Below are 22,957 nucleotides of genomic sequence, written 5' to 3' on the forward strand. Positions count from 1 at the left end.
ATGCAAAGATTCTTTTCTTTTCTAAAAAGGAAAAACCAGCTCCTTTAATCCTTTGCTATCTGCACATGCTAGGGGAGAGGCTCAAGGGGCCAAAGGAATCTCATAGAATGCAAACAATTTGTCATCTGGCTCAGAAACTCAGCAATTTTAATTCAGCCTCAGGAATATGCTGTATATATCTTTGTCCTGTTATGCATCCAGAAAATTTTGTGGTGGTTGCTTGGAGGATTCTCAGCAGCAGGTTGACTGCATCAGCATAGCAGCAAGGGGAATATCAAGGCCAGGATGGTGGTAGAAAAGCAAAGCCAAAGGTGATGACCATAAAACAGAGAAAATCAGCACAAAATAGAGGAAAGCACCACAGAGAGAAGGAAGCATGTGTGAGGGAGTTCAGCAATAATGAGAAACGCTTAGCTGCAGGGTTAAAAAGTATGCTTTTTAACACTGCCATTCTCCCATCTTCCTCTAAAGCAAATGGTGTGATGACACTGTAGACGCCCTGGAGATTCAGCATTTCTGTGAAATTGTATTTGTATTAGTGGCACAGCTTCCTGGAATCTTTGAACAGACACTTTTGCTGTAGGCCCTTCGCTGCAGTGGCAAAGCTAGAAGCCTCTCATCTAACCCAGCTGTAGGCTTTCATCCCTTCGGTCTGTGCACAGTCACCAAAGGGAATGGTACCAGCACCTGTGAGACGAGTGAGAAGTAACAGGCTTTGGTGATGGCAGCTGACTCACCAGCTTTTGGAAGAGGTCCCCCACACGTTGCTGGTGACTCCACTGCTGCACTCGGGGAAAGAGCCCATCATAGAATTCTTTGTGGATCTCATAGAGCTCAGGCACTTTGAAGAATATTGTCTCAATCTGCTGACTAGTCAGCACAGGCTGGGAGGTGGTGGCAGCTGCTTTCAAAGGCTTCATAGGCTGAAATGAGGAAAGAAGGAAATTGTTATCATGCAAACCAAGTACTTTCACCCTTGCCACATTACAACACATTCCTCCAGAGAGTTGTTTTTCATCCTATTAATAAGTGATATTTGCATTCACACAACTCCTGAAAGCTAGACATTAACAAGTTCCCTCATGGGGATCAGCCACCCCTGGTAGGTAGATTTTCCCAGGATATTAATGGTGCAATATAAATCCCTTTGCACTCCATTTCCTTAATCTCTGTCCAACTGTACAGCATAGTGTCAAATAATTAGCGTAGGATACTGAAAGACAGGACCACACTAATAACTCCCCGGTTGTGCCATATCCAGCCCTCTCTTTAAGCCTCTCTTTCTCTCATGGAGAAAAGGAGTGACAGGTACCTTTTGGACGCAGCAACTTGTAACCCAAGGTATGTGAAGTCCTGCGAAACTTTGGATGGAAGCAGCAGTGAAAATTCAAGAACCGGTGTTTGAAATGGTATCTGCCACCAGCACTTACCAGCAGCAGAGCTTCCAGGTGGCTCAGGTAGGTTTCCTCACTGGCTAGGATTCCTGAAAGGACCCATTTTCTCATCTCCAGGCCTTTCTCCAGGTCTGGCTCACTCTACAAATAAGTTGTTAAGGTTAAAAAAATAAAAAGAAAAAAGGGGGGGGGAAAAAGGGGAGAAGAGGGATAAAAAAAACCAAGACTGAGGATGGAGAGTAAAAGGTATCATTCAGCTGACCACAGCATACTTGGGATTTTGGTTTACTTTCAGACTTAAAAAACCAAACAAACAAAACCCCCACCTGTGCTCAGTGTCCCAATTCTAGAAACACACAAACATAAATCATTAAAGGAAATTTTATTTATCAGCAACTTATTTCACTTAGATTATTTACAGGTGTTTGCTTTAGTCATCCAGCTTCGGTGCCTCAATGAGGTGCCCAGACTTCTTCACAGAACACAGAACTTAAAAAAATCACAATTTATCCTCCTAAACAAATCTTAGGGACTCTTGGTTATGTGCAATTCTCTCCCTCCTCCCACAAGAGTTCTCTGTGATCTTACTCCAAAGCCATGTTTCTCTATGCAGACAGGATCATTTCCCCTGCATCTACACAGATGCACATGAATATACAGCAGTTACAGCCTGGCATCGCTGTTAAGATGGCTGATCTTTCTCCCACTCTCTACTATTCACTAAATTATTTTTCAGTGCCAGCTTGCACAATGTCTATTTTTAGCTGGAGGATGGAATAATCAGCACTGCTTGGAACGCACATGCTGATTTTCTTATTGGGATTCCATGAAGGAGTTCTTAACCAAAACAACTGAAGGAAGAGAAAAAAGAAAATAAATACATTCATGGGCAAATGTACACATCAAGACAAGACTAACATCACATATTAAGAGAAGCAGTAACCCACTCTGTTGAATTTCAATTATCTTTCCTCTCAAAACTGTTACCTGAAAAATGTTTAACCTGATAAAGCGAAATTGAGTATTTCCATAAACTCTGAAAAAAATGTGGCCAAACAATGAAGGTTATAAGTAATGAGAAACACCCTTTACAGAATCTTATTTCCAGTTCTTTTTATTTCTGTCATTCACAGAAATGGCTTTTTACAGTTCTTGCAACCTTTTATGTTGTTAAATGTCACTAAGAATAGCGTCAGTAGTTGGATCTGAAAAGGTAGATACTTTTCAAGGGCTTTAGGTAGGTTGTTTCGGGCTCCATCCTACTCCTGTTAATATCCAAAGGAATATTCAGCTATTGATTTCAGCAGCAGGAGAATCAGGAAACGTAGCAGTATGCTCCACTCTATTCACTGAACATAAAGCCCTATAGCTGACAAAAAAGAGCTCCATTTAGGTTAGGGTGCTATGCTTTGAACACTGGAGATGTATACATGAGGTTCATTATGGAGAGAAAGTATCTTGGCTGTAGGTAACTTACAATAACTATCACATTCTGAGTGTGACTTTGAGCCTACGCACCACATGAAGAAAGAAATGGATCCTCCCGCTCCCAGATATTTCTGGATTCAGTCTCATCAATAACCATCCTGATTTTTGAATGCTTTCATTAAATTTCACAAGCTATTTTCTAGGCTAAAAGACCTTGCAGCAACTACTTTATAAAAGTTTTGTGAGGTGTCAAATACCACCATCACCTCTTAAATAAAAGTGGCAGACAGAAGCTGTTCTAAGGAAACGAGTAAAATTTACACGCACGTCAGGTACTACGTGGAAAGAAGAACTTGGCTTTGTATTCCACCTTCAGTGAGGTTCAGTAAGAAACCACAGAGCCTTTTAAAATCTTGAAAGGGCATCTCGAAGAAGCCAGGAATTTGTAATTCAGCAGTCGCGTCAGGAAGATTTCAGAAAAACACCAGTGACAAACTACATGGTAAAACGAATGCTGCAACAGATTCTGTGCATCTACAGAGCACCCGTGGGACTGTCTGATACAGCTCAGACAGAAATGTGCAACAGCACTATGAGCATTCCTCATGATTTCTGTATCAGTACTGCCTGGATGTCCACCTCACGGACCATTTTGTAAGGCACAGTACTACACGGAATCAAGACAGGCAGCCCCAGGAAGTTTAACAAAGATTGTCTTCACCCAAAGAGGCAGGGATGTAGCTGCCCTGGTGCAAGAAAAACACAATACCTCTTGGTTTCCAAAGATTTCTTACAACACTTACAAAAGAAAAAAGCAGCTTCACAAAGAAGCATTGAGAAAAACTAACAGTGCTCCGAAGTCCCCGCTGCTGAGGATGAGGTAACTGGTCAATATTGACACAGTACTATTATTATCTTTAGTAGGTTCTCTTGGAGGAGGTGAGGATTTAAAAAACAGCTGGGTATGTTTGTAACATCTGTAAAGAGCAGCACACAGCGACAAGTTCTTTAAATGATTCAAACTTCCACATCACGACAGTGGCACAACAGTTTTCCTTGTAGCACTGAGAACAGTTTTCCTCTTCACAAATAAAAGCTTTAATTTACAAGCCAGTTCTTGCTGGGCACCGTCAGCTGACGGAGACAGCATTTTCTGCCTGAATGTTAATTTCCTCTCTTTAAGAGAGATGTGCTTTCAGAGAGACAAACATCTCCCAGGACACACTAGAGGCCTTCCTTCCTGGCCATTACCACAAGGTCACTTTGCAAAGTCCACGGTATTGTCCTAACCCTTTTCAATAGGAGCGTTTTCCAAGTGTGATGCTTGCAAAACTCTAGCCTCAGATGCAGCCAGACAGGGCAGGGCCTGGCTGCTTCAAGCTACAGTGCAGCAGTTGCTGAAGAAACCCCCGGGGGAGTTTATGCAACAATCGCACAGCACATTACAAGGTTTCCAATGCAGTACCTCAAATTTACATACAGATTCCTTATACGTGAAAAGATGATCTCCTGCTGCTCCTGCTGTGTCAGGGATCAATACGACACCAGGGCGCTGCTGTCTGCGTTGTGCTGCCACTCCGTCTTTCCTCCCCAGAGCCAGTGCCCTGACAAGAGCTTCCTGCTGAGGGAAGCCGATTCTGACAATGTCATCTGGGGCTGCACTGAGCGGCATCTCTGGCTGGTAGATGAACATCTGGAAAACAGCCCCTGTGCTTCTTCAGCCTCAGGGTGCTTTTTAAGTCACGCTTGTTATGAAGCGTACTCCAGGACTGAGAAATTCGCTGGGAGCTGGTGCCAACATCAGGAAGAAGAGGAGCAGGTTTATTATTTGGTAGTACAACATTCCTCACTTACAGACTTGGGAACAGGCTCACCTGCTCACCCAAAACAAGACAGAGCAATTAGCAGGCAGAGATACTGTGAGACTGTCCTTCCACTCTCCCCTTACAGCGCACCAAGCTGTGAGGCACCCAGAGCCAAGGGCATTTTCTGCTTTGCCAATATCTGACAAAAAAGGGAAACAAAGAGCAACGCTGTGACCACAACAGCCTCACTGACTGCTCTGCTGCTGCACCCCAGGCAGAAGGTCAGTGAAGAGAGGGAACATCCTGGGCGTAGGTATAAGCTCCCCACCAGCTCAGGGAGACCTGCCAAGGCTGAGGACTCTTTTCCCCTACCCTGGCAAGAAGCAAGCAGTCAGAAATCTTTGAGCTGCTTGTGGCAAGAGGAGGAGCTGGTACCACATCTACCAGACCACATTAGCTAGGGGAAAATACACCTATTAACCAAAGTGCAGATGGGGTGTTCCCAGCAGGATGTGGGGAGCAGCCTGTATTGGCAAACTCAAGCCACTCAGCAGGGAGTGCCAGGTGGTCAACAGTCCAGCTTGGTTAGCCCGTTTTTTACTTGTACAAGACTGACTAGTATTTCACGTTCTGACTGTCCCTACCTCTTTGATGCCAGCATCCATTTCTAGCCTTTCTCCATTGCCCTTCCATCTTCTGGCTACCTTCCTAACCACACGGTTCAGAGTAAATCTATCTTACAAGACTATCACGGGGCAGCAGCCAGAGCATTCCTGTCTGCCATGGGAGTTGTGAGGACCCAACACCCAGCCAGTTCTGAAAAAGCAAGCAAGAAACCGGTGTTCTGCTCCCAGTCCTTGCGAACTACAAAAAAAAAAAAGAACACAGAAAGGAAGGTGGAAAGCTGTATAAAGGAAGTTTCACAGGTTTCTCATGCTAATAAGATTCTGGTGTTTTCTTCTCAACTGGGTGGTGCTTCTTGCTATTCTGAAGACTTAAAAACTAAAAGATTTGAGTCACAGTCATAAGTGCAATCTTGCGACCTGAATGAAGGCCAGAGTGGTTAGAAGCACTGAGGACATTAGAAGAGCGTGCATACACTGGCTCCGAGCCATGGCTGTTTCGAATGTGTTTACAGCTTGTCAGCCTAAGTACTTTAGTTTACTAACCAGGTTGGCATTGCATGTTGTATTCAATTACTGCAAGCCTGAGATTCACCAGCTCCAAGGAATAGACAGATTCAGCTCTTCCTGACTTTGTTTAAAGAACTCGGGGCTTCTGGTTGTTGTTTAAATTAGTGGCAATAACTGTTTTCTTGCAAATGTTAGAAGAACGTAGATTAAGAATCTAGAAACCACAGCACATAAGATTTTGCAAAGTGGTTGCTGCTGGCACAGTTCTGTAATGAGAATCAGTGATTCAAAGTGGGCGTATAAAAGGCACTTTAACTCTCAGACCTTCCTTTGGTACAGTGTGTTCATATGCTGTGCAATGAATGTGTTCAAAGGAGAGGTTTCCCGTAAGGACAGCTCAGAATCTCATAGAGAAGCTGACAGCCTACAAAAGAGAAAAACTATTTAATTCAATTTTTAAAGTGTAAATATCTTTGAAAGCTTCTGCTAAACAGGCTGGAGGTGTCTCATTGTCTTGGTGATATTAAACAGGGCAAATTCCGTAATCAAGCGGATCATGCTCCATGCAGGGAGGGGAAGGAGCAGGGAGAGGAGCCAACATTATTTATAACATCAGTACTGGTGTGCCAGCTCTCCTCAGGAAGGGCTGTACAGCCAGGCAGAGCCCTTAAGGAGCAAAGAGTTGGAGAATAAAAAGGAAAAGTTGCATCTTTTGGGGGTGGCGAGGGGAAAGTGACAGTAAAACAACACAAACAAAACCAAATACTGAGAGGAAGAAAGGAAGAGCATTTGGAAATGCTGGAGGGAAGGACAAGGTAGCAGCAGTACTAAGCAGAGCAGTAATCTCATTTATTGATGTAGCTTCAGAGGTCAACTTTTCTGGACCCCCTTGGGATCAAGCTAGGAGAAAAGTCCGCAACCTGCTCTGCCACAGCCCTGCTTTCCACAGAGCTGGCAGAAAGCGAGAACAAAAGAATCTGGACTGAGGACCTGCAATGGCTGGCAATGCTGCACCATTCATGGGCTGCACAGCAGAAAAGGGAAGAGATGTTCTACCTGGAGATCTCTAAGTACCAGCCAAGTTCCCCTCCAAGCAGAACAGAAAGTAGGAGTTAGTTGCTCAGCTTTAGCACTCCTGCCTCCCTGGGCACGATAAACATAAGAGTTGGAGAATCTGTTCTGGCAAAAACCTTGTCTTCTAAACTCTAGAAAAGTGACTCCCCTCATTTCCTGGGGGGTGGAACCAGCCCTGCCTTTCCGCTGGCCGCTCTGCTCCCACCTCCACAGAGCCCCACACCCTCAGCTCCACATGTCTTTGAGCCTGGCTTTGTTGGCAAGAAGATCTTTAAAGGCCTTTCTTATTTCTACTCTTCCCATTGCTGTACTCTCTCCCCACATGAGTAGCAGCAATAGGATCACAATGGCTAAAGCTTCCCATCCCCTCAGTCTCTTTAGCCTCCAGGCTGCAAGCTACCACTCCAAAACTCACGGCAATACCTGGTCTCTAGTGAAGGGTGTCAGTCACCAACTTCCCAGCTGTCCCAACACCTTCCTAAGCCCCAAGAATACTGTGGCAAGCTCTCCCTCTGTCCTTTTCTAACTCTATCCACATATCTTCTCCACTTTTCACACCAGCTGTGTGGGGAAGACAGACACATTCTCTCTCTTTCTGGGAGTGAATTATCACTACCAATTACAAACACTGTCTGACACCTTCTGAAGCTACCAGCAGTGTCTTATTCGGCAAACATTTGGGCTGACATTTTCCAAGACAGGTTTCCAGAATTTTTGGAAAGTTCAGTCACAACAGTTCAACTGTTACAGAAAGCGAAGTTCAGGAAAATTAAATCACGTCTCAAGTTAAATAAACAAACAACTTAAGCATTAGTGGAACCTTTTTCTCCTTTCTCCTCTTTCCCCTGCAGGCTTGCTTCAAGAGCAACAGTCAAAGTTTGGCAAAAGCATTGGCTTTATGCCAGGACACGCATCAGCAGCTCCGCACGAGATTCTGGAAGAGCCAGAAGAGGGGGTACGACCCAGCTTGCTCAATGCAAACATTTGTTAAGGCCTCCTTACCACAAAAATGATGAGTCAGGGGATGCTGATATCCACACTACAAACACCCATGTTGATTATGTCCTCTCTAGGTCACACACAAAGCTAATGCTGGTACCCCTCTCATCACCCTCCCTGGACAGCAACAGATGTTTGTGCAATGGACACACAGCAGGTGGGATATGGACACATAAGACGTGGCTGTAGTGGTGCAGTTTGGAGGCAGACCAGCCAGCATCTTTTAGTCTGCTTATATGATGCAGGTCGTAGAGGGGATTGGAAAACAGATCCCAAACGACAAAATGTAGACCACCACAAACCTTCTGGAACACATAACATGAGGTGCTGGGAGTTGGTCACCCTAAACACTGAGGGAACAACACGAAGCCCCTCCACAAGTAATCCAGGAGGTATCTCTTCATTCTCTTTTAGAAAGAGACTCTGCTTTTGCCACTCTGCACTTCGTCTATGGTGGCTGGGTAGACCAGGTGGAACCCTGATGCACTCTCCAACCAAAGGCTATAGCTGTTATAAGGAGATGGAAGGATGTAGTCAAAAACTTGGCAGAAAAATACAAAGCCCAGAGCAAGTCCACAAAATAAGTCAAAGTAAAATGCCCTCAATATCCAGATAGCAACAACACAGTGTCCAAGAGGAAGGCTTGTCTCATGGATAAGGCAGATGAATATCACACCAGAATGCTGCTATGTCTGTGTCTAAGCAAATTACATAGAATTACATTTAAAAAAAAAATAATAAAAAAAATCATTTTTTGCAGTGTTTTCCATTTGCTGTGTGCCTGACTGGAATGTTGTTAACTCTTGGTTGCAAGTGAAATTAAAGGAATTTTACTTTAAATGTGAAGAAAATTGCATTAAAAGTCAGAGCCTGGTTTTGCAGAACACATCTCACATTAAGCACTCAAAATTAGCAGACGCTTTTCCTATAATCTGTCTGCCTTGATTACCTGCGGTTGGTGAACATACCATCCTCTTATCTCACAGGAACATTGCAAGGATAATTAAGACCTGTGCAGCATTCCAACTGCATTTGGAGTTAATGGTCATGCCAAAAGGAAATGAGTACTTTTGTACTCAGAGCAGGGTTTGCACAGTATCCTGTAAATAAGGTGTACACATAGTTCTAGAGGTAAAACATTGAATCCAGTGAGTATCATTCACTACATACACCGAACGATGCAGGAGCCACAGAAAAAAATAGGACACGATTGTGTAATTGAACATTCAAGACAAGGCTACAGGCACAAGGCAAGGCTGGATAACCACAGTAATTTCTTAACGTCTGAATTACTTCACAATCTTAATATTTTGTCAAGTGGTGGATATAGCGCATGCGTTATGTTGTTACATACAGTTAACTGTTGACTTCTAGACTCTGGTCGTAAAGGTCAGAATCTGGTAAAAAATCTAAAATTTTCAGAAATAATTGCAGGCACTGAGAAAGAAGTAAAAGGGCAAGGAGACAACTATAAAAGCAAACACACGGAAACAAAAAATTTTTTCTGCTAATCAAGTGTAGTGAAAGAGAAAATAGAAAAGACATAGGTCCCAGTATTTTTGGTCCAACACATTTTATGTGTTTAGCTCAGCACAGTGTGTCCGACACAATTTTGTTACTGATATCTTTTCCACTACAGCTGAAAACATAACTTCAGTAAAAGCCATCTAACAAGTCACAATGACAGAAAGTTTAACTTGTTTGGGAAATACTGCACCCATACATAAATTAGTCTCTTCCTCCTTGTCATGGACCGTCCTTCATGACTGGCATCATCATTTGTGGACTAATTACGGCCAGGATCAACTGAAGCAGTCAAGGTTGACAAATAAAAGTCTATTCTGTATCAGAACACCTCTTTCGTTTGGAAGCCATAAAACATCTTTTTATAGTCAGAGAGAATAAAGCAGCCTTTTATGTTAAAAAAATTATTTTTAAAAAGGCAGCCTTCTAGCAATATTAAGGCCACTTTGAGATGAACTATTGTTAAATGCTTATGAGGCAATATTCAAACAAATAAAGAACAAGATTAAATCTTAGGCAGTGTCTCTTCCAGGCCTCCAGTTACAGGCACTATGACAACTGGTTCTTTGAAGATAACTCTCAGCTCTATGTAGTCACATAGCATCTTCTTCATCCTAAGAAACATAACCTGGAAATCTGAAGCCAATATTAAAATGTTCTTGGAGCTTTTGAATTTACTAATGATCATTTCTTCATTCAAAAGCCTCTTACATATCACAAGAATTCTCATCTTGAGAGATAAAAAAGCATCTCAATTAATAAACTAAAGCACAAGCAGCAAACTAAATTCCATGCTTTATAGTCAAATAAAATTACGCAAACATCAACAATATATGTACTCAATAATGCTTTAAGAGATCTTGACAATGCATATTTAGAAATGAAAAAGAAGAACAAGAACACTGTCTCAAGTAGGCTTCTTAATCTAACATTCATCCTAGAAAAAAAGTAAGGAAGCATATGACGTGACACTAACCAATAAAGAGTAATGGTTACAAATAAGAGAAGGATGTATATAATGAATGCTAAGTAGCAATGGGTTGTGGAACTTGTCAGACTCTTGAAATCGTTTTGATGCAAGATAAATAAAACTGTCTGATAAAGCTGATGGTGTAGATTTACTAGTACACTGATATCTGTAAAATATCCATCATCTTCTCCCATGACATCTCAATTAAGAGGACAGAACAGTATAAAGCCAACACATAAGTTAAATCACTTAAATGACAGATTTCAAAGTGTCATTTACAATGTGGGAATTCAAGGTTGTTTGGCTACACTTTCGTAGAAATACAGTAGGAAGGAAGTGACAGTTGTCTTTGTTATATTGAGCATTTTTATGAACGACGGGGAAACCAGAAGTTTGCAGATGACAAAGATATTCAGGGAAAGAGCAACTTGGGATTGAAGTGCTCTACAACCTAGGAAGCAAAAGGATAAAGCGAAACAAAGGTTGAATGTGAAACAGATTAATTCAAGCTGAGACTAAGACATTTTTGACTGTGAAGACAGCAGTCAAGTTATTTACCAAGGCAAGCAGCAGACTCTCTACTAAAGACTACTGTAAAAACAAAAATAGAAATTTTCCTTAAGTTCCAAGCTATAGCCATGGTACTGAACTTGAAGCAAAAATAAAGCAAGATAGCCTGAAGGTCCACATCAAACCACAGGTCAGGCTGGGTGGTCTCTTCTGAACTTTTTATCTATCTACCATATTTGATTATACAGCTAGCTGTGTTGTGAATAGTCAAAATCATTTTAAGAAGTGGCCACTTCCCACCCAAAGTCACCACACTTCAGAGCTGGCAGTTTTAATTCCTCTTATTCCATTTTCACAGGGTGAATGAAACAGATCTTATATTCCAGATGCTTTATCAAAGCCTTTAACCTACATGAAAGTAACTCTTGCCATTGTAAAAGGCAATGACAACATACAGGCACATCATAATGCAAGATGTTTTGTTCCAGAGTCTCCTTTCCAAAATATCTGGTATCTAGAGACCCTCTCAAAAGCAATTAATCACCAATTCTCTCCGCTAAAATTCACAGAGTGAGAAACTGAGACTTAAAAAAAAATAAAAAATAAATCATACACACACCACTTATCCCTGAAGTTTAGGCTTGGCATCATCTAGAAGCCTCAATTTAGCTTTAAATATACAGTATCAATCAGGCACTGCTATATTATGTCAGGTAATCTGTCCTGCAGTGCTGGCAGTCCCTGTCTTTGCTCCCTGGTTAAAGCAGTTTATCCCTTGCAAACCTACAAGGCTTTGCCAATTCCAAAAAGCCAGGAAAGGACTCACTGATTTTGTAGATTCCAGAGACCCTGAAGACAGAGTATCTCGGCTGCCCCGACTCTTGGAACTGAGATGGGGTGAGGATGATGGCGAGTCATCAATATAGGGCATCATATCATGATGTCGCCTCTGCTCTTCAGCACGGTCTGCATCATACGCATAGCTAGGTGGTGTGCCACTGAACGAAGCATCTGTAAAACACAGGAGAAAAATCTGTTTGGTCAGTCAAGCTGGACAGGCGACAGGCTGGTCAACCAAGGCACTGCCAGCCTCCCAGCTATTATGATTACTTATCAGTAAACCCAGAGTCAGTGATAGTTAAATATAGATCAAGTGGAGGCGTAAATTTAATTAAACTCATGTTGTCACCAAGCATTCACTTCACTCATTCCAAGTCCTAAAAGGTAAAGTCCTTCCTAATATCTAACATTGGCGTTCATTTAATCACAGCTCCTTCCCTTAAGTTCTCCTTCAAAAACATTAGCATCAAAATAAATCCTTTTGCAGGGTCCATAAAAGTTATGCAGTCTGGGTTTAGGAATGCAGTGGGTATGGGTAACAGACCCCGTTTTTTCTGTAGAACAAGAACAGATGATGCCCCTGCCATTTTAGCAATCATAGATAATCATACGCTCAGGGGAGAAACATAACTCTTTCCAGACCTCTTAGGAGCAAGAGGACCAGGAAAGAAAGGTCTTACATGTCAAGTGAACCAGCCTACTGCTAAAAATAAAATCCTAAGCGGCTCTCTTCTGTTGGCTGCCCCTCCTCCTCAATTTTGAGACTAACTCCTTAAACAAATGAACAAACCATCACCCTGCTCCCTCCTACTACTCCCACCTCAACCCCCCCAATAAACCCAAACAAAAAAACAAACAAAAAAGGACGGTGGTATGAAGAGTCAAATTAACCATTACTGCATGAAATATCAACCAAGTCCTGCAGGAAAGATGGGTAATAAAATCGGTTCTGGTGTCTTTAGTAGCTGTGTACAGAGACTGGTTTCTGCAAAATCCCTGCTAAGGACACACACTGAGCAGCTCCTCTACAATAGGTTAAAAAGACTTTTACCTCTCTGCACAAAGAAACATACACAGAGGACCAAAATTTGCTTTCTGCACAGTGGCACGACTTTACATACATCTTGCCTGAGAGAAGCTGGAGACAACCTTACATATGAGTTACATGGGCCTGAGAAGCACTTTCACCTGTCAAAGCCCAGAAGTGTCCTGTGTGCAACAGTAAGAGCCACACATGGGCCACTGAACACAAAATGGTCAGGTTCCTTCTCCTCTTTCAGGCACAAGTCACAAAATGCTACTCTTCTCCCAAAACTGAAAAATAACCACAGGGAAATAAGCTAGATCCACTTTTACAGAAGCAGGCAAGCCTTGTGGAAGACAAAGACACACACAAAAAAAAAGAATAGCTTTTTTGTCTTATAAGTTTAAAATTATGTATTTAATTCACACTTGAACACAAGTAGAACCAATTTTTACTTGTTTTCACAAATATCCAGGTTCTGCGAAATAATAAGCAGCAGCTGCCAAGCATACTAATAATCCTGTTATACATCACTAAGGCAGGGTGGAGGAGTAACATTTTAAAGCCCACTTTCCTCCCTCACAGTAAACTCAGTTAAAGCATGACTCATTCCAGTAAAGGATGTGAACTTTGTGTGGAACAGAATAAAACTTGATCCACGAGGCTTATTCAGGAGGGAGAGCTGGTCGAGGGAATTTACGCAAACAATATACTGAAAATCCAACAATAAACTCACTGTAGAAGTGAGCCTCTGTCTCAGTTCGTACCAAATACCACCCAGCTAAATAACAGCTGTATATGAGGCCTTTAGGCTGCTGAAGGACCATGGCAATATTATTTTAACAAGGTCAATGAGTTTTATGTCACCCACCCGCTTGTGGTATTACCTTGTGCTCAAGCTCTGAGTTCCTCAAAAGACTCATTAGATTGTGCAAGACCACAGGAATGGAGAAGGAAAAAAAAAAAAAAAAAAAAAAGGTGTCAGGGGAGGGACAGGACGTTCTCTAGAAGGGACTCTTGTCTAGATGTTAGAGGTTTCCAGAGCTCCCCAACCATTTAGAAGACACCCTATTAAGTTAATTTGGTAAATGGAGGCTTGAAAGGGAGTTGCTGAAATAAGGATGCTCAGTCACAAACAAAAGAGGTCTTTAAATATCCCAAAGTTGGATGATGTCTACAACACCTACAAGCAAAACAAATCTCATGCTGGAATTTTCAAAAACTCTTTGGCTAAAAGAATGAGGAAGAGAAGACAGGACGGCCGCCACCTTGCACTACCCAAACAGCCAAGGAAACACTGACAAGAAAAAGCAAAAATACCCTCCTCACACATACAATGGATGGTCTTCTGTTTGGCTGGAAGGTTAAGGGACGATTTTGACTCCAGAAATGAGAATTATAAATAGGAAGGAGGATGAATGTCTCCTTGCCTCTCTGCACTATTTATGCTGTATTAAAAAACAAAACAGAATTTAAAAAAAAGCCCAAGCCCCTAAAACCGTATAACTTCAGTGGAGGAGTTTTCAGATATCTGTTTTCCATTCAGCTGTGCCTTGTGCAACTTTCTAACCCAAGAAGCCTGCAAGATATTACTGACAATTTAACACTGGCATTATCCAAGGAGGAACATCAGTACTGGGCACTTACATATGCTTCATTCCTTTGATCAAGCAAGAGTTCTTTTTCCTTCAGAAGTTCCTGCAAACTACTGTTATCCAAACCAGTTTCTCCTGCACACATCCAGTAACAAGACCATGTTGCTGTGCAGAAATTAAGGCAGAAATATTTCTTTTACTCCCAGTGCTCACTTTCAAAATTTATAGTTTGCTCCACTTCTGTTAATGGGGGAGTGAATGCAGACTAAAATATATTAGCAGAAAGGCTTGCAGTGAATCACAGTATTTTCAGTTTTCCTTACTTTCTCCTGCTAAAAAGCAGGCTTCACACTTCTACCTTCCGTAACATGTTCTGTCTCCCACTGCACAAGGAAACCTTTATCTGAAACTGAAGGAAAGGGCAGGTGGAGGACTTGGGTTCAGAAGAGGAGATTTATTCCTAGCTTTGCAACAAAATTCAGGCTACCTTTGAATCACTTAGTCTCCCTCTCCATAAAAATGAAAATAACACATCTCAACAAGGAATGCATCTATCAGTGTCACAGACAGCCATGAGATCTGTGCACAGAAAGCTCCACACAGCATTTAAAACTTTATTTCTGGATCCCCCAGGGATCCTTCCACACATTAAAAAGCTTAGAAGTAGTTATAATCCCTCTTCTTTCTATTATTGCCGCGTACATCACTGAAATCCACCTATGGAGATTTTAATTATCTCCAAAGCAGAAAGACCTTCTTGCTTTTTACTCTACCATTTTTTTCCAAAAGCAGCAAAGTATTTCCATAGCCAGATACACTACGCAAGTCTTAATACTAATAACAGAGGTAGACTCGTATCTCTGTGATTAAAGAGACCACTGTTGCTAAGGAAACTAGGTTATTCAGATCTCCTAAACCCAGCACAGTGCTGCACAGGCTGTTCAGGCTCCACCTGGGAGCAAAAAGACTGGAGCAAAGAGATTAGTGCCAGGAGCTCACCTGCTCAGACACTTTCAGCTGCTCTGGGTGCCGCTATTGTAGATGGCAAGTGAAGACAGCAGCTGGGCCCAAGCAAGAGCACTTGGTTTCTTAGCCAGTGTCTCAGGTGGGGTGAGCATTAAGAGGGTTCTTACTCTCCTCTTGGGGCCAGCCAGTAAGCCACTGGTAACCGAGCCATCAAAGCCAAAGATGAAACACAGGAACAACAGACAATTGCTGACAGAGGACAACTAAGGAAAAAGGGTAGGCATGCAGGAACGATGGGCTCAAACATATTGAATTGAGAGAGCATCAGAGAGAGATACAGAGGACAGTACTCCATGTGTGTCATGCTTCTCTCACCTCACCAGCAGGCCCCCTTTCTCCTCCTCTTTGGGTAAATCCATAGAGAAGAGCAGCAGCTGTGGCTTACAGAAATGAGCCCTCTCAGCCCCTAAGAGTAGCTATTTCTACCACTGACATTCCCTTCATTACCCCTCTTTTGCACCAGCACCATCCTCAGGTGCAATGAACTACCTGAGGCTACAAAGGCTCATCATCAATTCACACATTCTGCTTAAAAACCTCCAGCATTTACTTCTACCTTTGGTTCTGAAAGCAATGGCCTCCCTGACTTGGCTTTGCTTTGCTCCAGCTTTAAGTCTGCTCCACCATTCCCCTCCTTAGTTACTCCTTCCATCCTCTCACCTCCTTTCTCATCTCTGTCCCCTTTTCATTTTCTTTTGGTTTTCTCAAACTTCATATTTCTTTTCTTTATTTTCCTGTTCCTCCCCTCTTCCAAACTGCTCCTCTCCTTCACTGCCTCAGATTTCACCTGGCTGGGGGGTAAGGAAGAATGTAACAAATTTAGTTAGTCACAAATTCACTGGAACTTAAGAGGCAGCACAGCAACACTGTTCCCTTGTCCTGTTGTCTACACCCTTCCTGCTGGGTGCCACATTCATTCTTTGAAAATATGAAATCAAGTCGTAGATCTAACTTGAAAGCAGGAAGGGAAAAAGAAATTAACTTCTAAGTAAAAAGAAAGATTAGCTGCACCTAATCCAGGGCCACACAATGGTTCAAAAGCGTGTGTCATACTTTCGCAGCATCACAACATCCATAGCTGCTTGAGAGGCTTAACAGCAGCATGCAGAGAAGCTTCCAAGCTCACTGTGCTCCAGCTAATCCCGCTAAAAGAGCAGTGAAGCCACAGCAGCTCAGACCTGCCCGCCTAAGTAAACACCTAGAATCCTGGAAGGGGAGGGGAGCTGCACTTCATGCCAAAGCCCCACATCACTGTGGCTTCATTGTAAAGGGTACCACGGCTAACACAAGTTTGTAATGTCTGTACTCACTCCAAAAACATTCCTGCAGCTGCAGAGCAGAAGAGAGCTAAGGCAGTTTGCATCCACTGACTGTGTGTTTCTGTGCCAGGGAATGTGTGAGGCCATAGTTTGACAATGCATTGTCTTGGCAGCAAAAGAGGTTTAAGGTTTCCCCCACCAAGCCATAAACCACTGCATGGCCCTTTCCCCTCTTATCCCCTTAGTTCTGTAACTCCACAGATGTCAATGGTCCAGATAAAGAACTCAGCCAGCTCAAAGAAAAATATCTTTGACATTTCCCTTCTAAGCTGGATCAGCTCTCTGATCTAGTTCATGCACAGAAATCCAAACGGAAAGGATACGTGCATGGTAGTTCAGGGGTGCGTGTACTTAAAAGCTTGTACTGCAACTGAACACGTATTAGCAAAACACTGCTTGAGTTTCCTTTAGGCTGAAGCTTAATCAATTCCTGGGATTTACACATGGCTGGTTTGGGGATAAGTTACCAAAATGCAACACTTTTTTTCTTTTTTTTACTTTTTGGTTGGTTGGTTGGTTTTGTATCCTTTAAGTAAGTTACTAATATGCCATTTCAACCTTAGCTCCAGCTTTTACATAGTACTGTTTGCTTAGTGATAAACAATACAGAATCAGGTAATTTTCTCAGTGCCAGCCAGGCTACTTGGAGAAGGATCAGGGATTCAGGCCCAGTGCTGAGCACATGTAGAAGTACATCAGTGTGGATGGGCTGTGAATGCAGTTGCCTAGGGAATACAGCAGCACTTTCTAAAAAAAAAAAAATAGAAGAGTTAAACTGTGGAAAACTAAGCATCTTGCTTATTTCCTTGACACCTTCTGAATCATGATCTCCAAACCCAAGAAACTGTGCACTCAATACTTTGTACGCTTTTGCACAAAACTGAGATCCACAAACAGTAATTACACTGTCTACCTGTATCAGGAGCCTGTCTCAGAATGAAGATCAAGTATCAAAGGGAAAAAAAAGTAGATACATTTGCCATGTCAAATCCCTATTGCTTTATTCTTTTCAGACTGATGAACAAATGCTCTGTTAGGACGCTAAATAGATTCAAAACAAACTATCTCCTTCATATTCTGTATCTCTTCTCTATGTAAAGACAGTACATCTACAGGTAAAGATGTTCAGTGAAACCTGAAGTTCCCATTCAAATACAAAACCAACTCATTCAGCAACAAAAAGATCCCATTAGTTTGCAAATTCATTCTTTAGTATTAGATGAGCATGAAAACAGAAACGCAAAAAGTAACAGAAATTAACTCCAAGCCTGCCTATGGCCTCAAACCATATTTCTCCATTAAGCACACTAAGAGAATTCAGCCGTCGGTGCTAACTGATAGACTCCTACAAGGCACCCCATCGTTTGCCATAGAAGAAAAGTGTTCACAGAAGATGATCTTGCTTACCACTGCTGAACAAGCTGTTTGGGAGCATGGCTTGCAGAAATAGAACTGCAGTGAAATACATAACAGCCCATCCACGAGAGACACCCGTCACCACAAAAAACCAAGGCAGAGTTAAACAAGCCATTTCATACATTGCAGCCAAGCTGCAGTTTCCCTTCTGCGGGCAGACACAAAATTGTCTCTGAAAGCGTGCTGTATGTTGACAACTTGCAATGAAACACTCTTTAGGGAGTAGGACAAAAGTGGAACAGTATCCCTGGAAGGGAGGTTTCTAAATACGTAACTGGACACTGGAATGACGACTACAGCTTATACAGCAACCAAAAAAGGAGTTCTGTGAATCCAAAACTTCAGCAGATTTTCCTGAAATCACCAGATCCATTTCAGGTTTGCATCCTCCCCTTGCCCATTGCAATAGGTCATCTTTCTCCAGCGTGTTAAGTAGCTGCAGAACCAAGTATCTGTCACATGTAATTTTACCCAATGTTTCATTTTCTTTTAAGGTTAAGAATGTGTTTGTGTGTGCACATTGTGAGTGCACACGTACGAGTGCATGCAGAGACAGAGAACAGCATCTTATTTTTGAGATGGAAGAAGAAGAAAGCAATGTACCTTGCATATGGAAGTAGCAAGACAGCTAGTGGTTCTCTCACCCTCCCTCGTCTGGGGGATCTCAGACCACAGACATTAACCAGCCTCCAAGAAACTTGTGTCTCTACGACAGATGAGCTTTATCCTTGTAGTAGACAGCACCCTTAAGTCTTTAGGAGATGAATTAACTGTGGTCCACTTTTAATCTTTTAGGTGTGTCAAACCCAGACCATTGAACTTCTAAAAAAGAAGATCAGAGTTCTTTAATCTGCCCATATATTCCATGAAGAGTTGATGCAGAGATCACAGGACAGGTCTGATCTGTTTGTAGCAGTCTGTTACTGAGAGATGCTGTTGTGTTTTGCTCCGACTGGTGTTTTCCTGGGGACAGGTTTAACATTCACACAGATTCACCCATGCAGAGTGAGGTTCCATGATATGAAAGTTGGTACTACTGAGACCATTCTCCACCTCAGGGAAGCCTAAGGCATCCTCACACAGGACAGAGAGAACTGCTCACTAAGGCTACTGAGAGAGTCATTATCATGAAAGAAAAATTCAGGAAGCTAAGCTGATCATCCAGGAGTGTCCGCCTTTTACCAGCCAAGACCGCGCGGTAGCATGCAAATTCCAAACATTTCTCTTCTGCCAGCCAGCTCAACTTCCCCACTGCTTGTCTTTGCTTCAGACAACTCTGGCTTAGCAACCATGGAGTGCTACACGCTAAGGAGCGTAGACCAAGCTGTCATCCACACACTGCATTCAGCCAGGCTCTGACACAGTGCATGCCACAGAGGTCGGCAAGGAAAAAGTAGCAGAGGTGTAAATTCCCATCTCTCTAAGACATCTGACACTTGGATCAGTTTCAAACAAACTGAAATGCTGGGAGGGAAGCACAGCCATTGCACACCACAAACTAGATAGAGGAGTCCAACTGATGATAACTGTTGTGATCAGAAGCAAAACAGGTTACACATTTTTCCAATACAGGGTGCCTCCACAGCAATTTGTAAATTTTAGGAAATACTACAAGCAAGTTGTATGTAACTAACATCAGGAAAGAAAGTTACCCATAGTTACTGCAGACAAGACTTGAACATTCTCTGTGACCCCTGACAGTGTCTACGTCCTACTGGCTGCTACGTGCCCTCCAACACACTTAAAAGGTTTAATCGCCATCACTTAGAGCCCTAAACATCAGTGAGTAAACACGCGCATATATGAACGAGGTATGTTCCCAGCAAATGGGCTGCCAACAGGTAAAGACAGAGAAATTCTGGTCAGGCCTGAATTACATAGGTACCACCCATTCAAGGAAGAGTTTGAGAATACCTAACTCACAGGGCAGACCAGGGCCCAAAACAGTGAAACTCCTGTCACCTTTTTTATTTTTTTAGTGTTTCTCCTAAATGTTTACCACTAAGTCATATGGAACAACGTAACACCCCATAACATGGATGAATAACTCTCAGACTCCTGCCGTGGAGAGAGCAAAAAGTGAATCTGTTTCCACCCAGGGTCTGTCTTTAGATTCCTCTCCTGTTCTCTGTTTTCCCAGGCAGGCTGAAAGGTTTCCATGTTCAGTTCATGTTGGCAGTCAGGCCACTGGATGTTCTTGGCGAAGTAAATCCCAGAGAAAACTGGAACGCCTTTCCAGTTTTCTTTTCCATTCCTTACTCGGGATTGTGCACCAAGTTTAGCTGTTCTCATTCACTGCAAGTCTAACAGGCAGACAGTAAATTTTAGGACTGTTTCTTCAGAATTAAAGTTTTCAATATAAAAATAAGTGGACAGATAGATACATTCATAAGCACGTGTGGCTTTGCACCAAAGGCACCAGGAGCTTTAGCATTGACTAGATCAGAGGTGCCAGTTGACTGAAATAGATAAAAGGTTCCCATGAAAAATAAGGTTAAAAAACCCCAAACAAGTAAACAACGAACCTCCCATAGTTGTAAGCACATGAACCTAGAAGTCAGACTATCAACAAATGCAGGGGCTGCATTAGGAGAGCTAAAGTTTTAGGACTCAAGCAGACTCCATGCTTTTTGTAGGTTCCTATCCATGTCTCCCCCACTGTCCTGTAACAGATGTGTTTGCAGGGAGCACAGGAAAACACAGTAGGAGCTGGCTAAGCTAAAAATAACTAGCAAGAGTGTTATTTTATAAGCCCTATTCCATTTCACTGATCATCTCCACACAATGCATCAGCATAAGTGAGCACAGAGGTGGGATGGAGCAAATGTGACTGTTCAGGTCAGCATTACTGCTGTGCTCAGTACCAACTACATTGGGGGGGGGGGCTGTTTCTCTCATACCCAGTGTGACTCTATCATTTGTCAGGTGAATGGATGAAAATTCCAGCCATGATCAGCATACTATTTACTATTTTGTTCTTCACAGTTGTCTCAGAGTTTTACAGCCACTTCAAACAACGTTTGGCAACAGGAATCTCCAGAGAAGTAGAAGAGATCAGCAAATTAATAGAAACAAAATGGACCGATTGCCACAGCATGATTTGTTACTAAAAAAACCCACAATGTATATATTCCATTTTCTGTATTTAACTAGAGCAGACCAAAAGTCCTGCCATGCAGAGAGGAAAGCGCCTGTTAAAACAAGAGTTTAACTAAACTGACAGGGGGAAGGGAAGGGAAGGGAAGGGAAGGGAAGGGAAGGGAAGGGAAGGGAAGGGAAGGGAAGGGAAGGGAAGGGAAGGGAAGGGAAGGGAAGGGAAGGGAAGGGAAGGGAAGGGAAGGGAAGGGAAGGGAAGGGAAGGGAAGGGAAGGGAAGGGAAGGGAAGGGAAGGGAAGGGAAGGGAAGGGAAGGGAAGGGAAGGGAAGGGAAGGGAAGGGAAGGGAAGGGAAGGGAAGGGAAGGGAAGGGAAGGGAAGGGAAGGGAAGGGAAGGGAAGGGAAGGGAAGGGAAGGGAAGGGAAGGGAAGGGAAGGGAAGGGAAGGGAAGGGAAGGGAAGGGAAGGGAAGGGAAGGGAAGGGAAGGGAAGGGAAGGGAAGGGAAGGGAAGGGAAGGGAAGGGAAGGGAAGGGAAGGGAAGGGAAGGGAAGGGAAGGGAAGGGAAGGGAAGGGAAGGGAAGGGAAGGGAAGGGAAGGGAAGGGAAGGGAAGGGAAGGGAAGGGAAGGGAAGGGAAGGGAAGGGAAGGGAAGGGAAGGGAAGGGAAGGGAAGGGAAGGGAAGGGAAGGGAAGGGAAGGGAAGGGAAGGGAAGGGAAGGGAAGGGAAGGGAAGGGAAGGGAAGGGAAGGGAAGGGAAGGGAAGGGAAGGGAAGGGAAGGGAAGGGAAGGGAAGGGAAGGGAAGGGAAGGGAAGGGAAGGGAAGGGAAGGGAAGGGAAGGGAAGGGAAGGGAAGGGAAGGGAAGGGAAGGGAAGGGAAGGGAAGGGAAGGGAAGGGAAGGGAAGGGAAGGGAAGGGAAGGGAAGGGAAGGGAAGGGAAGGGAAGGGAAGGGAAGGGAAGGGAAGGGAAGGGAAGGGAAGGGAAGGGAAGGGAAGGGAAGGGAAGGGAAGGGAAGGGAAGGGAAGGGAAGGGAAGGGAAGGGAAGGGAAGGGAAGGGAAGGGAAGGGAAGGGAAGGGAAGGGAAGGGAAGGGAAGGGAAGGGAAGAAACAACCAGTAAACGTAACTGATGAATACTCTGTTTCTACATCTTCAACCTCTTTCAGGATTAGTTGCTTTGGCTTTTTTTTTTTTTCATATTGTTTTGTTTTCTCACTAGCACAGCTAGGACACTAAGAAGCCAATAAAGCTAGCCACCATTTTCCTGTTTACACTGTAAATCTAGCCATTGACATGTTACTTGTTACACTGTAAAAAAAAAAAAAAAAAAAAGCTATTGATTTGCCACCTTGGCCTAGAACAAGCAACCCAAGCTAAATGCCTTGCTAGGCAGATGGCTCTGCCTACACCACTAACAACCTTTTCTGAACACAGCTGCTGCCCAAGCTCAGCGTCTTCCTGTCATCTGGCTGGAGAAAGAAAAACAATTCTGTGTCCTTCATAACCATGGCAAGGTAGATATAGAAATTATTTAATTTTTTGTTTTTAATTAAAGAGGCTGAAGGTAGAACACAGCTCCTTACCAGCATTAATAAACACCACCTACTCCCCATCTCTTTTGCCTTGAAACTACTGGATTAGATTACAGTAGTTGGGGTCAAATGTCAAGGTTTGTCCTGGGCTGGTAAATTCTCACCTGACATACCATACCATCTTCCCTCCCAAACTGCGTGCTTCTTTTGCAGAATCTGCTTTTAGAAGTACAAGTCCTCCTCTAATTATTAAGATTGTGAAGAACACATTTAGAAAAGC

General features: G+C 43.1%; 1 protein-coding gene across 2 annotated transcripts in view; it reads right to left on the bottom strand.

Moving 5' to 3' along the window:
- BCR (BCR activator of RhoGEF and GTPase) overlaps positions 1 to 22,957 on the bottom strand; it is a 99,651-nt gene that overhangs the window by 37,289 nt on the left and 39,405 nt on the right. The window contains exons 1-5 of one of the 2 annotated variants that reach the window (XM_074159267.1): positions 11,695 to 11,768; positions 6,817 to 6,824; positions 4,585 to 4,610; positions 1,431 to 1,535; positions 738 to 923 (exon numbers count right to left, since the gene is read on the bottom strand). In XM_074159267.1, the coding sequence (XP_074015368.1) occupies positions 738 to 923; positions 1,431 to 1,535; positions 4,585 to 4,610; positions 6,817 to 6,824; positions 11,695 to 11,768 (399 nt within the window). Of the gene's footprint in view, positions 1 to 737; positions 924 to 1,430; positions 1,536 to 4,584; positions 4,611 to 6,816; positions 6,825 to 11,663; positions 11,849 to 22,957 lie in introns of those variants that run through there. The other variant, XM_074159266.1, reaches the window with a different exon arrangement.

This window comes from Numenius arquata, chromosome 16, assembly GCF_964106895.1.
Source record: "Numenius arquata chromosome 16, bNumArq3.hap1.1, whole genome shotgun sequence".
Classification (NCBI taxonomy): Eukaryota; Metazoa; Chordata; class Aves; order Charadriiformes; family Scolopacidae; genus Numenius; species Numenius arquata.